The sequence below is a fragment of the Pantherophis guttatus genome, chromosome 1, assembly GCF_059756535.1.
Source record: "Pantherophis guttatus breed Tessera chromosome 1, ASM5975653v1, whole genome shotgun sequence".
NCBI lineage: Eukaryota > Metazoa > Chordata > Lepidosauria > Squamata > Colubridae > Pantherophis > Pantherophis guttatus.
Window position 1 is genome coordinate 173,267,784 of NC_142063.1, and position 15,054 is coordinate 173,282,837.

Sequence of the window (15,054 nt, forward strand, 5' to 3'; positions counted from 1 at the left end):
ATCTTTTAAGCAAGTAAATTCTAGTTTTGGTTTATAATAGTGAATCTTTAATTCTGTTTTAAGCCATATGTAAGCCACTGAATGCCACTTCTCTTTTTATTTTACTAGAACCAATTCTAATATAAAATGAACTAGCCCTAAAAACACATATAAGGTGCTCAGAATAAACCTCAGGCTTAAACCCTCCCCTTACATGCACACATTCCTCCACACATATTTTTTCAGACTTTAGCTGGACATTCCGATATTTGAACCCTCTATCTTCCATCCCAAAACTAGTCCAACTAAGAAAAAGAGTTTATTATTTTACTATTTCTGAAAATTGCACCATTTTCTTATTTTTTCCAAACTCAAAGCAAAGATGGGACATATTTATTTATTCTTCTCCAAAACCTGCCATGGTTTATTAAAGATGAAAGAACCCGAAATCCTTTTTAAAACCCTGAAACATATTCTGTACATTCTCCAGAATGAATCTAATCTAACAGAAAATTAGTATACATTGAGACTGTTTATTCTTACTCTGTTTATTAAAAATAGATTCTTGATTTCACAGATGCTGGGAGCTTAATGCTGGAAATATAAAATGGATATACCAAACTCCAATTTTAGTGGCTATTGGGGTAAGAGTACTGATATATATGTATCTAGTAAACATTGAACCTTGTTGTGTATATTAGCATCTGCAAAATGCTAGATGGTAGCAAAGAGTTCAAAGAAGAGCAACTAAGATGATCAAAGGCCTGGACCCTAAATCATATGAAGAAAGGCTGCAGGATTTGGGTTTGGCTAGTCTAAAGAAAAGAAGAATTAGGGGCAACATGATAGCAGTATTGAGCGGCTGCCACAAAGAAGAGAGGGTCAAATTATTCTACAAAGCACCAGCGGGCAGGACAAGAATTAATGGTTGGAAATTAACCAAAGAGAGAAGCAACCTGGAATTAAGGAGAAACTTCCTAACAGTGAGGACAATTAACCAGTGGAACAACTTGCCTTCAGAAGTCGTTGGTGCTCCATCACTGGAGGTTTTTAAGAAGAGGCTAGACAATCACTTATCTGAAATAGTATAGGTTCTCCTGCTTGAGCAGGGGGCTGGACTAGAAGACTGGCAAGGTTCTATTCCTATTCCTATTCCTATTCCTATTCCTATTCCTATTCCTATTCCTATTCCTATTCCTATTCTATTCCTATTCCTATTCCTATTCTATTCTATTCTATTCTATTCTATTCTATTCTATTCTATTCTATTCTATTCTATTCTATTCTATTCTATTCTATTCTATTGATATAGAAAATGACATCTATTTCTTACCATCTAATGATTATTCATATTTTTGCAGATTAGTTATGATAACCCTACCAAATGGACACCAACCATTTCCCCATCACTACATCATTCAGCATACTTACAACCTATATTTCAATAGTTTGAATGTCCCTATGCTATTTTTTCAAGTTTGCTGAATCCCATAATTATATTTACCCATTAAAGAGAGGACTTGTAGTTCAGTATTTAGATGCTTCTTATGCAAATCTTAGGCTCAGTTCTTGGCTTCTCCAGATAGGATTGGGAAATCCTATCAGCAGGCAGACAATAATTCTGAGTGAGAACATCTGACTTCACTTAAAGGTAGTTTTCTATATTCTTATTTTCAAAGAAAGTCTGAAAGTTGAAGCCCTTTCTCTTTTTCCAGTCTTTCAAGGGAAAGGAGAGGAGAGTGGCTTGAAAGTATAGCTCTAGTACAATCAGATCTATTCCGCAGCTATAGTATCGCTACTTTCATTTTTAATCCAGGAGCTTGCTCTCATTTGACAATTCCTCTTCCATACCACTGGACAGTTTTTCTCTGTGCAAGAAAGCATTTTGGCTGGCAAAGAACTGAGCAATCACTTTTATTTATGCTTCTCTTTTTGTTGTACTTTATGGAACAGGAGATGACGTTTTGTGTCACAATCAAGAGTGAGATGCTGTGACTGCTTTTGATATGTGAGAACAAAACACTCCTTCTCGGCATTCATGCCAAGTTATTGCACTGCTTTTTTATTCTTTTGAGCTGCTTGAATTATTTCAACGCTGCACTCTTTCAAAGCTGCCACTTTAAATTGCCTATTGAAAGATAAAATTACATTTCCTCTTTTCAAAAAAGTAAAAGGTGCAGTTAAAATATGTTGTATTTCTTAAAGTCCTATTCTGTAGTTTAAGGAGCAAGGTGCATTGCTTTGTTGGGTATGCACATTGCTGGTGCATCTCTTGGGATGAATCCTGTGTTTCACCATCACCCCTGAAGGACAACTCGCTGTGGCTAACTTGCCACAACCAACACACCCTGGGTGATTTACCCCAGGACAACTCATCTCAGGATAACTCAAGAGAGAGACAAGTGAATTGCAGCAGGCCTTGTCATGCTTTAGGTTTGAACCTTCTCAAGTTAGAAGTCTTCAAGGCTGGAGTGAGCTGCAATTCTATTTCTCCCCTCTTTAGTCATCCCGTGCTGAATTGTGCTGCAGCAAGTTGTCCTGTGATGAGTTGGCCACGGTGAGTTGCCCCATTCTGACTCCTATGTGCCAGTTCCTGATCCGGCTCACTTAGATAGCAGGGTAACTCAATACTGTTGGCATTACTTTCTTGCAATTAGTTGCAAATGGAAGTGTAAATATACTGGGTTTTTTAACAAGCTCTAATACAGTGATGTATCATTTATTTTTTCATAGCTTTTCTCCTTTCCAGTGTTCAGTGTGAAGTTCAGAAAAGAAGCATTTTGGCAACTATGTTTATTATTTAATAAAAATAAACATCAGAATCTTAATAAAGGAATCAGTCTAGGAAGCAGTTAAATAAATGTGGCTGTCACTGTCTTGGTCAGTTTTATTCAAAAATAAAAGTCCTGTATTTTTCAACTAGCTTCTCAGAAGCTCTGCAGTAGCTTAGATCAAAACCGGAGAGCTTCCTAGATAGGTGGGATAAATTAAACAAATGTACTAATATTGGAAGTGACTCTGGACTTTTTATACTAATTCAGCTTTGCTGCCTGGTCATCTTGACAGTATTATGTTCCAGATAAAAGAAAGTGTTGAAATTACTGCATTACTGCTTTAGACAGAAAGGCAGTTCAGAGAGCGGTGACAATGGCAGAAAATATGTTTGGTAGATCACTCCCTTCTATCCAGGACAGCATATAAGTGATGCTTGAGTAGGGTATGTAGTATTGTCTAGGACACTAGTTATCCTCTTCCTGATCTGTTTTCCCTGTTACCACCTGGGAGGAGGCTTTCATGGTATCCGAAGCAGAACATCTAGATTCAGCATAGTTTTGTTCCATCTAACAACCTTGTGAACTGTCAAGTTTCCTCTTTTCACTAGGTATTCAAAATGGACAGTGATTTTTATATATTTATATACATATATATTTATATATTTATATATGTGTGTGTATGTATGTGTATGTATGTGTATGTTTTCATAGATTTTCACGGGTAGAGGTTAGAGGTATGCAAGTTTTGGTGTATTCGGGTCTTTTCCCATGTAAGATTGAGAGTATCTTGGCAACGTTTCAACGAGGTCCCACTCGTCATCTTCAGGCTGAGACGGCAGATCTGATCACACTTCCCTCGCACAACCATGAAGCCGAAGACACCAGCCTGAAGATGACGAGTGGGACCTCGTTGAAACGTTGCCAAGATACTCCCAATCTTACACGGGAAAAGACCCGAATACACCAAAACTTGCATATGTATATGTATATATATATGGGTGTATGTGTATATATATATATATGTATGTATGCATGTATGTATGTATGTATGTATATGTATACATACAGTATATGTATATGTATGTATGTATATATATGTGTGTGTATATATATGTGTGTGTGTATATAATGTATATAGCATGTGTACATGTGTGTTAGTATGTGTTCTCTTGAGAGCAGGCAACAGAATTTCATTTTTAATGTGGGCCAGTGTGCTCACAGTAAAAAAATGATAATAAAAGTTATCTTATCTTATCTATCTTATCTAAATATGTCCTCAAAACATTCCAAAACATACCTCTAAAAGATGATAGAATAAAACAATTCTGTTTTACAGCTGAACTTTGTCCTGTTCCTGAATACTGTGCGGGTGCTGGCCACAAAAATTTGGGAAACTAATGCTGTTGGCTACGATGTCAGAAAGCAATATAGGTATGATGTATTTCCAGAAGCAGTCTGTACTAGAACTGATTTGGGTCAGATACGATGTTTTTGACTTGTAATGAAAAAGTCTTCTATTTGGAAATACCTTGGTTTATCTTTTGCTTGGAGAAAAGCCAAGTTAGACTCCTGAAGTTGTATAAAAAAAGGCAAAGATAATTTCCTTACTTTCTTAGATGGCTGGACTATACTGTATATAATGAGCTCAAGGTATAGGAGGATTAATTTGAGTTATCATTAAGAAAAACTTGTTTAAGATATTATAGCAGTCTTGGTCATGGATGTTCTCAGACAGAAGACAGGCAAAAATCTTCTTCCCTGAAATTTCTATATCATACAAACTTATGGTAAACCGCGCTAAACTTGATTGCAGAAAATACAACTTCAGTAACAGAGTCCATTTAGGGATACAAATTGCTAGCAAGTTTTGTACACCAAGCTCTGTATGAAATTAAACTTAAAAGAAAGTGTCAATGTTTGGGGATGTGGAATCATTTTTGACTCCTGGTGATTTTCCTGATTTTCTTGCAGATGTTTCATTAGCAAATTAGGTTATATCTCAATGCACTGGTGATGTTACCTAGTTCAGTAATAAAACATCTGCAAGGACATCATCAAGCTCAGAGAGCACAAAGGTCCCCATAGTTTAACCCCAAATTACAAATATCTTCTTCTATGGGAGACTTTTGACTCAGTAAATGCTGAACAAAACTTGAATGTGGCAGGGAAAGAGTTAAGGGCATGATAGCTAAGGGAATAAAGCTGTGTTGCCACTTCCCTTCCTGCTCTAAGAATGTACTAATTTTGCATAATAGTTAATCCAGGACTAATTAAACCACATTTACTGCAATTTTTTGACAACAGAAGCAGTCTTCTAGTGAATAAACCTTTTATTCATCTAGCTCTTCAGGATTTTAGACAATGATCTTTACTAGTCTCCTCTGAAAAATATAGTAACTGAATCTTCTGCATGCAGAGGAGCACTTGATTTCTGAATGATGGCCCCGTCCTCGCCATAATTGCTCAAACAATCTGTACATTCCTTCTTGTTGACTTATCTAATCACATTTAAGCCAGTTTTACATGGAGATTCATGAATGTGTTAGTTTGCTGGCAGTTAATAAACTGGTCATTCCATTATCTGGATTTTCCAGTTGTATTTGATGAATAAAAAGGGATCACTATTCAAAAGAGATGATGGAGACATCTAAAATTTATTGTTAAAATACCCTGGCGTGCTGTGTCTCTTTTGACCAACTTGAAAGCAGCTAGCAATAATTTTGAAAATGTAACTACACAGATACAGAAAGGACATATAGAATGAGATGCAGACAGATTGTAAATCTATCTCAAAATAAGGTTTCCAAATATTTGAAGTCCTCTCATGTAACTATTAAGATCTGTTTGTCAGATCAAAATTAATACTTACAAAAGTATCCTAGATCCTCACACTGATTAAACATCCCTCTTACGCACACACCCTGCACACAAATAGAAATAAAAAAATCAACTTAATATTCACCCGGGAGAAGCTGCTGACATGCTGTGCTTTTTATACAATGTGCTTTTGTAGTTCACCGAACTTTATAAACTGGTGCTCCCAATTAAAACTAGAAGCTTTTGGGTGTGTTGTTACTTTTTTTTTTTTAAAGTCTTGCTATCAAGATAATTAAAGCTAGACATTGCAGGGGTGGATGGATAAATATGCGTTACCAAGTTCCATGCTGCAAACCAATTACCCTTAGGGGAAAAAAATACGAAGCAATGATATAAGCCACATTTAACTATGTTTATCTGATAAATAAAATCAGAGATAAAACAAAATAAGCAGCAACGTTCTGAATGGTAAACTGCTATTCTTGTTTCAGTTCTGCAACAAAGAGTGTATGTAATGTACAGGAAGAGATAGTCATGAGATTGTAGCAATAGGAAGAATGACAAGCATCATAACAAACAACTCCAGAAATATTCTTCCAGCATCAAAATGAAGAATAGGACATTTTTGGTCTGTGGTTTAACCAGGGCAACATATAAAAATTTCTAGGCTCCGAGTGAGATCAGCAACTATTCCAGATAGAGCAGGAGTCCCCAATCCCTAGGCCGCAGCCCACTATCAGGCCTTCAGCCTTTCGGAACTGGGCTGCGGAAGTGGTGGGCGGGTGAGCACATGCGCATGCATCCCCATTTGCACAAGCAGCGTGCAAGCACGCTCCATTTGTGCATGCGGCAGGCACATGTGCTTGGTGCTCACGCAAATGAGTTGCACACGTGTGTGTGCTTGCCCACCACACACGCAGAACCATCCCCTCTCTCCACCCCCACCCACCCCCCCCACTTGTCCACAAAGCCAAAAAGGTTGGGGAACTCTGAGGTAGAGCTTCCACAGAGGTGACTCTGCTTTGTCCAAACTTATACATTCCCCTTTGGCAAATACCCTTTATAGCTAAGAAACTTGGAATGTGTAAGATTGCAGTTTCTGTCATGTTCATCTTATGCAGCATGTGACAGTCACATAATTATAACTTCTCTTAACTTTCTTCCAGAAAACTAGCAAAATCCACTTTAATTTTGATCTTCGTCTTTGGTGTGCATTACATTGTCTTTGTGTGCCTACCTCACACGTTCACTGGGTTAGGCTGGGAGATCCGGATGCACTGTGAACTCTTCTTCAACTCATTCCAGGTCTGATGGCATGGTACTACCTTATCATTTATGAACCTCTCAGATGTTCAGATGTTCAGTTACAAAACTGGCCACATTGCCATATTGCTTGCTGCAAGAGATAACTAATGAAAAGGAATGGCATGTTCCAAAATTCAGCAATAATTGAAAAGCAAATTATACTTACATTGTAAGCATGCAATTTAGTCTGCACACATTTCTTAAACTCTGAAAAGCAACCCTAAAGTCCTCTGGATAAGACTAGGAAGAGAGATGATTCCAAGGGCTTCTTATTTGTCTTTTCTGCTGAAGATGCTGCATAAAAGAAGCACCAGCTTTCCCAGATGTAGCTAGCTTTTGATCTTTCAATTTGATCACAGGAGCATGAATTTGTAGCAAAATTGATTGCATTTTTCAAATCCCATGTCATAAAAAATCTGTTTGCTTCTAAAGCTCCACAATATCCTTCTGTTGTTTTCTCAAAGGATTGGCACAAGAAAGCCCTGAAAAAAGATAAATCGGTAGAGTTTCTTTTGTAAAAATCTTTTCTATGTATGTGACGATCCAAGATTCTTCAGCAGTGTTTGCACTTAAAATCTTTTGCATTAAAAATGTGAAGTAAGCACTGAGCCTACTTTATGAAACAATATAGTCCTTGGAGCAAAGCAAATGAAATGTGATCATGCCATAACATTGAATGCCTTCCAATCTCTGTTGCATGAATGAAAAATACAACAATCCTGGAGGAATAGAATAGAATAGAATAGAATAGAATAGAATAGAATAGAATAGAATAGAATAGAATAGAATAGTTATTATCACTTTGAATGTACACTAATTGGCACATGTTAAAATGAAATTTTGTTGCAGACAGCTCTCAAAGGGTCACCACCTCCAATATATACTACATGAACGTGACAAATAAATGAATACAAACATATGTATATACCCAAGTATATTATATGACACAGAGAAATTACTATGCTCCATCAAAATCTGATAATTAAATTTATTTTGAAATGAAATGTATTTATAACATTTCAGAATCTCTTCTTCTGTTTCCTCTACACCTTTTCCATTGCATCACCCGATTATTGAAGATCACTGTAAAATTAGTTCTAGACTGACAAGAGTGGAATGATATCTTTAAGAAGATACCTCTTACAGATAAAGCTATATTCTTGCTGTGGTTTTAAACAAATCTAAGAACTCCTTGTAACACATTGCAAATATTGTACACATTCTTTCGTAGAAGAATGAGATTATGTGCTTGCATTATACTACAAAATTTATTGAGTCTAGTTTTCCCAGGGCATTTATAAAGCCGAAACCAATCTTAGATCTCTCACAAACTCTTTCTATGAATGTTTGATCATTATACATTCAAAAATAACATAAAACCCACCAGACAGGATGATGGGAGTCTGTTACTCACACAATGAAAATGTTAAATTTACATTATAAAGATTACTAAACCAATCTTAAAACTATTTTTAACACTAACAACAGAACTAACCGTAAAACTGTATTGCTACCTTAATACAGTAGTAAACATGAACCCTAACTCCAATATTATCCAACCCTTAATTTAGTACTATTTTAAACCTTTCCAAACACTAACACTAATGTAACACTAACTTAATAACACTAGATTTTGTTAGCATTACAATTCGGCTAACCTTAATTCCAATATTGCTCTAACTATACACAACAATCTAGCACTAAATCTAAACCCAACCAAAACTATTTAATCCTATCCATCTAATCTTAACTCCAACCTGAGCCAAACCTAATCCTAATTCGACCCTAAAATTTGCCCATAAAAAGAAATTCTAACTAAGCCTTAAACCTTACATAAATTTAGCACCTAACCACAACTGTAACTTAACCCTGCTGTCAATACTAACCATAAACTTTAACACTCACTTTAGCTATAACTTTACTATAATCTATACAATAACCCTTATGGTAGTCATAATCCAGATTCTTAAGTCCTTATAACAATACTAACCTTAACTGTAACTCTAATCCTGTTACCATAAATCTGGTCCATGCTATAGATATAGATTTTATTGTGAAATATATTCATTTAGTTTATGGGTCAAGGTAATGATAATTACGTTGCTTTTTAAATTCTTATTCTCAATTCCTTCTTCAGGGTTTTTTTGTCTCTATCATCTATTGCTACTGTAACGGAGAGGTAAGTTTCTAGTGAATAATGGATGTGCAGTTGGTGTGTGGGTGTGGGTGTATTTTCATACTTGTGCACAGGGATGCCATGGGTTGCCTCTCTGTCTCTGGGGGGGGTGTTCTTATCTGACCCCCCCCCCCCATGTTACCCTCTCCCAACAGTCTTTTTTCCTCTATGGAGAAAATTTGTCTGTCTCTCTTTATTTCAAGGGGATGTGCATGGAAAACTACCTCTGCTTGCGGCTAGCTACCCTTTCTGTAGCTAGCAGAGTGGCTGGGATGTACAGTAGGTTAAATTTACTGTCAAAATGAGTCTGCTGAGCCCCACAAATATGCATTGCTTAATGTTGATTAAGATCAAGGAGCTAATGATTGGAAGAAAGGGAAAAGGAAAATATCAAAGAACCTGCAGGATTTAATTCATAATTCATTTTTCAGGCACAAAAATGGGGGATGGGTTAGAACAAAATAGGTTTATTTACAGAATAGAGTTGAAAGGGAACCTTGGAGGTCTTCTAGTCCAACCCCCTGCTCAAGCAGGAGACCCTATACCATTCCAGACAAGTGGCTGTCCAGTCTCTTCTTAAAAGCCTCCAGTAATCAAGCACCCACAGCTTCTGAAGGCAAAAGTTGTTCCATTGGTTGTTTTCACTGTTAGGAAGTTTCTCCTTAATTCTAGGTTGCTTCTCTCCTTGAGTAGTTTCCATCCATTGTTTCTTGACTTGCTTTCTGGTGCTATGGAAAATAAATTGATCCCCTCCTCCTGTGGTAGCCCCTTAAATACTGGAACACTGCTATCATGTCACCCCTAGTCCTTCTTTTCTCTAGACTAGCCATACCCAATTGCTGCAACTGTTCTTCATATGTTTTAGTCTCCAGGCCTTTAATTGTCTTAATTGTTTTTCTCTGCACTTTTTCCAAAGGCTTAATATCTTTTTTGTAATATGGTGACCAAAACTGAATGCAGTATTCCAGGTGTGGCCTTATAAGGTTTTATAAAGCAGTACTAATACTTCATGTTATCTTGACTCTATCCCTCAGTTTATGCAACCAAGGACTGCATTTGCTTTTTTGGCTGCTTGACTCATGTTTAAGTGATTGTCCATCAGGACTCCAAGGTCCCTTTCATAGTTACTATTTTTGAGCTAGGTTTCATCTAATCTGTACTTTTCTGCCTAAGTGTAAAATTTTGCTTTTCTCCACATTAAATTTCATGTTGTTGAATAGGACCCCTTGTTCTAGTAAGGAAACAACTTGGATCAATCCATGAAATGAAACTGGAAAAACCCAAGGTTCAGCATTTGCATGGATGCCTGTTTCTTTCTGATTCTCCACCTCTTCTCCAAACTGGGATGGATTTCTTACCTGGTTGAAGGCAATCAGGGAACAAATACCATCTCCTCCAGAGTGGGCAGCAAAAGAACAAAGGCAAAACAAAGCTGGCCTCTTCTGAAAGCTCACCTGGAGAAGAGAGCCTTTCTGCTCCCAACTGGTTGTCTAGAATGAGAGTTTCCTAGGTGATGAACTACAAATATTCTCCTTTATTAGTTTCCTGGGTTTTGCTACTCTCTGCCCAGTCTCTAGAATGGCAGATTTAGATTTTATCTTTCGCTTCAGAATTCTGGGAATCCTCCTTTGCTGCAGAATATATTAATTTACCTGAAATAAATATCTTCCTCCCTAGCTGTAGAACAGTAAACAGAAGCAATTATGTCATTTGTCTCTATTGCAATGGTTTGTATATACGGACATGTTCATGTCCAAAGAAGCAAATAATTACAGGTTCAGAATAGGTTTCCATAACTGTATTAAATCCAAATGTATTCATGCTTAGAGTACATTTATTTAAATCAATGGGATTTGTTAGTTACAAAGTTACATAGTGCAAGCTGTATTTGATTAATGTCAACTGGAACTTTCTCTGCATGAGAGAGAGATTATATGGGTTGCCCTGACTCCTAGCACTTATTTACGATTATATGCCCAATGAAATGTTGCCATGGAAGGTGATAGCATGTTTAGTAAGTCAGGTATTATTGGATACTGTTTTACAAAAAAAACCCCAAACAATTTAAGTAATAAAGGGTGAATGATGTCCATCTTAACTGAGTGGTCAAGTAGAAGAATAAGTGGGAAGCAAAAGTATGCATCAGAATCTTGCTTATGATTCAGCTCTCCCTTTTAATATACCTGTTCACTTGGTTAATTATCCCTTCAGATTTATTTTTGGTATAGAAAGGAAGTGGAGAGGTCTGACTAATACATTAAGTATCAATCTTAGTATTTGCACAGAATACAAAAAATATTCTTTTGAAGACTTGTAATTTTTCACAGTCACTAGAACCAATATATACATGTAACTTTTATTCTGGAGCATTTCTTGTTTTGCTTAAAATCAATTCTAATCCTCATGACAATGGGAATAGAGTTGAAAAGCTTATGCTCTTAGTGACTCCTTGTTTTCCCATGATATGTGCTGTAGTACTGCTGCTCCATATTCTTTTAATCATAGTCCCCTACTCACTACCTGTTACTTATTTTTAATTATAATGTATTTATTGTATTTATATCCCATATTTCCACTACAGAAGTGGTCAGTAAATACACTCTTCCAATTCATCCACAAAAATAACTCTATGAGATTATTGGCCAAGTGATAGTAACTGGTCTAAAATCATCCAGATAATGTTTTGGTTGAGGGGAAATCTGAACCTGGCCTTCCTCTAGTCCCAATCAATACCTTAAACAGTGTCCTGCACTAGCAAACTATACATTCCTGTGGAAGAGTACATTATATTCAATTGTAAATATAATATTAAAGGAAAAACTTAATTTTAAGTGATGGTGAGATAAACTGTTCAAAACATTGGCTTCTTTCTGGCATTTTGATCTGGACATTTTCTATTTCCTTAGGTGCAGGCTGAGCTCAAGAAGACATGGGCTAAATGGCACTTGGCCATGGACTGGAAGAGGACTGTTCCTTGTGGGAATTCTCACTGTGGTTCTGTCCTCACTAACATGACTCAGAGCATCAGCAGCCAGGCTCAGATGGGTGCCAGCTCCCGCATGAGGCTGGTTTCCAATAAGGCATGCAGGAATGGCCCAGGACAGAACAATGCCCATATAAATTTGCCTGGGTATGTTAGGAGCAACTCTGAACATGACTGCATGCCCCAGTGGGCTCCGGAAGAGGCTGATGAAGAGGAAGAGAAGAGGCTGGATGGTATTTCTCTCAACAAACCTTCTAGACTACAGAACAATCATGCATGTTTTCTCAAGGAAGAAGCAAACCAAATGGAAATAGAGGCATCACTTTAAAAAGTTGATGTGCAGGCAAAGGATTACAATTGTGAAAACGTCATCACAACTTCATATGAGTTTATTTCAACTCACCTAATCCAGACCGATGTACATATTTCTTAGCCGGAGGCTTTCTCCAACCAGCAATGTATCCAAAATAATTTTGAGTGGAGATTATGGTTCTTCAACATCTGAACTCTGATCTCTTCATAACAACTTTTTGTTGCATGATATTCCTGTGTTAGCAAGAAGCAAAGGTACTTATAATGATAACATTTAGATGAAGTTATTTTGAGTCAAATGACATATAAAAAGAACTTGCAGAAGCAAAAAGAATCTATATTCATCAGCGATATTCAGTAATAAGTTCTAAATCTTAATATAATTTTGACTTGAAGTCTTTTCCTTTCAAAATGAGTATTAACAAATTCACACATGTCTATATTATATGCAGATTTATGATTTTACTCATTTTTTGATTTAAAAATGTATCTGAATTAATTTTTCTTAATTGTACTAGTATATATTTTTCGTTCATTACTGCAAGCTCTGCCCCTTCTCCCTCCATCCTATCACGTATCCTCATAGTTTTCCACAAAGATAGTAGTGTAGATATTTTTAGCCACAAAGAGATATAATGTGAAGTTATTTATACTATTCTCTTTTCACAGTCATTGTTTACTCCTTTGCAAACTCGCCTTACTATTCAAGGAGCAAATTATTTACTTGCAATCCAGCATTCCACTGAAGTATACCAGTTAATATACAATATACTAAAAACAATGCAACATACAATCAAATAACATCCAGATCAGGGGTGAAATCTAAAATTTGTTAGTACCAGTTCTGTGGGCGTGGCTTGGTGGGGGGTGGGGGTAATGTGATGGTGGGCGTGGCCAACATTTTTTTTTAACTTTTAAAAGCATTTTTTCTACAACCTTAGGAGGTTGCAGAAAAAAATGCTTTTAGAAGCCTCTGACGATCAGGCAACTCAGCTGGGATCGCCAGAGGCTTTTAAAAGCATTTTTTTTTCTATAACCTCTTCAGCCAAAAAGGTTGCAGGATAAAATGCTCCTAAAAGCCTCTGACGATCAGGCAACTCAGCTGGGATCGCCAGAGGCTTTTTTTTTTCTACAACCTCTTCGGCCAAAGAGGTTGTAGAAAAAATGCTTTTAAAAGCCTCTGATGATCCCAGCTGAGGCGTGCGATCATTAGAGGCCTTTTTTTTTTACTTTTAAAAGCGTTTTTTTGGCCGAAGAGGTTGTAGAAAAAATGCTTTTAAAAGTAAAAAAAAAAGCCTCTGATGATCGTGCGGCTCAGCTGGGCGGGAGGGGGGGCGGAGGGATTTTTTGCTACTGGTTCTCTGAACCACCCGCCGCCATTATTACCAGATTGGGCGATCCGGTCCGAACCGGGAGCATTTCACCCCTGATCCAGATGATCTTGTCTTGGTTAGTCTTTGTTAAAGGCTTGGCTTTTCTATCAAGTGTTGAGGCCAAATTATAAACTGAACCTGGCATGGATGACATTTTGACTGTATGACAGTCTCAAAGGCCTAGTTACCCAGAAGTATTTTTTAAAAACTGATATATTGTGTTATGAGGTATCTAGTATCAGCAAGTTGAGTTGGGTGATGAGACAAATTTTATAAATAATATAACACGACTAGAAAATACAAAATAAAACATAGACCCCAAGTGGCAATTAATATAGAAATAATAAAACCAGAAAATTCCACAAAATATTTTTTCTTGGCAAAGTAAGATTTAGAATCTTATTATCCAGCTAAAAACTATGGTGGCATAATAAGGGCTCTTTTTTCTTTCAGAAAGTAATTCCAAGTATACTTCCAGTTACTAGTGCCTTTGATTTTTCAAATAGGCAGACATTTTAAACTTATTTCTCTAATAAGAAAGAAGCAAACTCTAAAATTCAGTGCCATTATAACATCAAACAAATGGTTATAAATTGAGGACTACCTATAAGAATTATTTTGCCCTACATAAAGTTAGGTCTTGCTTTCAGTGAAACACTTTACAGGAATAGTCTCATAAGAATTCAATGACTTTATTCAAAATGTACAACTATTTGTCTGAAATGGTATAGGATTTCCTGCTTGAGCAGAGGGTTGGACTAGAAGATCTCCAAAGTCCCTTCCAACTCTGTATTCTGTTATTAAGCTTATCAAGATTACTCAGAATAAACTTTAGCTCTAATCTGGGTCTGTCACTGGGACCAGAGGTTTAGTCTTTCAAGCTTTCAGACTCATGCTGGAGCCCATCCTCAGGGTACTTCTCTCTAGCAGAATGTGTGCTTTGGGCTATTCTCTGTGTGGTATTTATATGGTGCCTGTTGTGTGTGGCTTTTTATGTGTTGATTGGGGTGTTGATGGCTAGCTATTAAGTCATTGGCTGTTGTTTCCTTGTGCTACCAAGCCCTCACCTCCTAAGTACTTGATAAACTGGTGGTAAATCAGCACTCCTGTTGACTGACAGAGGGGCCGTTTTCCAGGCTTCAATCACTTCCCTGGTTATTTTTGTGCCTGCTCATCCAACAGTCTTAGTACCTGCAAAATTGAATGTATTCCTTGTTCAGTGCAATGTGAGGCTACCAATGAGTTAGCACGTGTCTGAAAGCTCAGAAAACTAAACCTCTGGACCCAGTGACAGATCAAGATTGGATCCTGCAACATTATCCTGGGACATATATA

The 15,054-nt window shown here is 36.9% G+C and overlaps 1 protein-coding gene across 3 annotated transcripts in view; it reads left to right on the forward strand.

The window, feature by feature from the left end:
• PTH2R (parathyroid hormone 2 receptor) overlaps nucleotides 1-12,495 on the forward strand; it is a 62,216-nt gene extending 49,721 nt beyond the window's left edge. For all 3 annotated transcript variants that reach the window (XM_034431966.3, XM_034431979.3, XM_034431975.3), the window contains exons 9-13: nucleotides 557-623; nucleotides 4,090-4,184; nucleotides 6,737-6,875; nucleotides 9,013-9,054; nucleotides 11,958-12,495. In XM_034431966.3, coding sequence (XP_034287857.2) covers nucleotides 557-623; nucleotides 4,090-4,184; nucleotides 6,737-6,875; nucleotides 9,013-9,054; nucleotides 11,958-12,362 — 748 coding nt within the window. In that variant the 3' untranslated portion in view covers nucleotides 12,363-12,495. The remainder of the gene's footprint in view (nucleotides 1-556; nucleotides 624-4,089; nucleotides 4,185-6,736; nucleotides 6,876-9,012; nucleotides 9,055-11,957) is intronic.
• The last annotated feature ends 2,559 nt before the right edge of the window (nucleotides 12,496-15,054 follow it).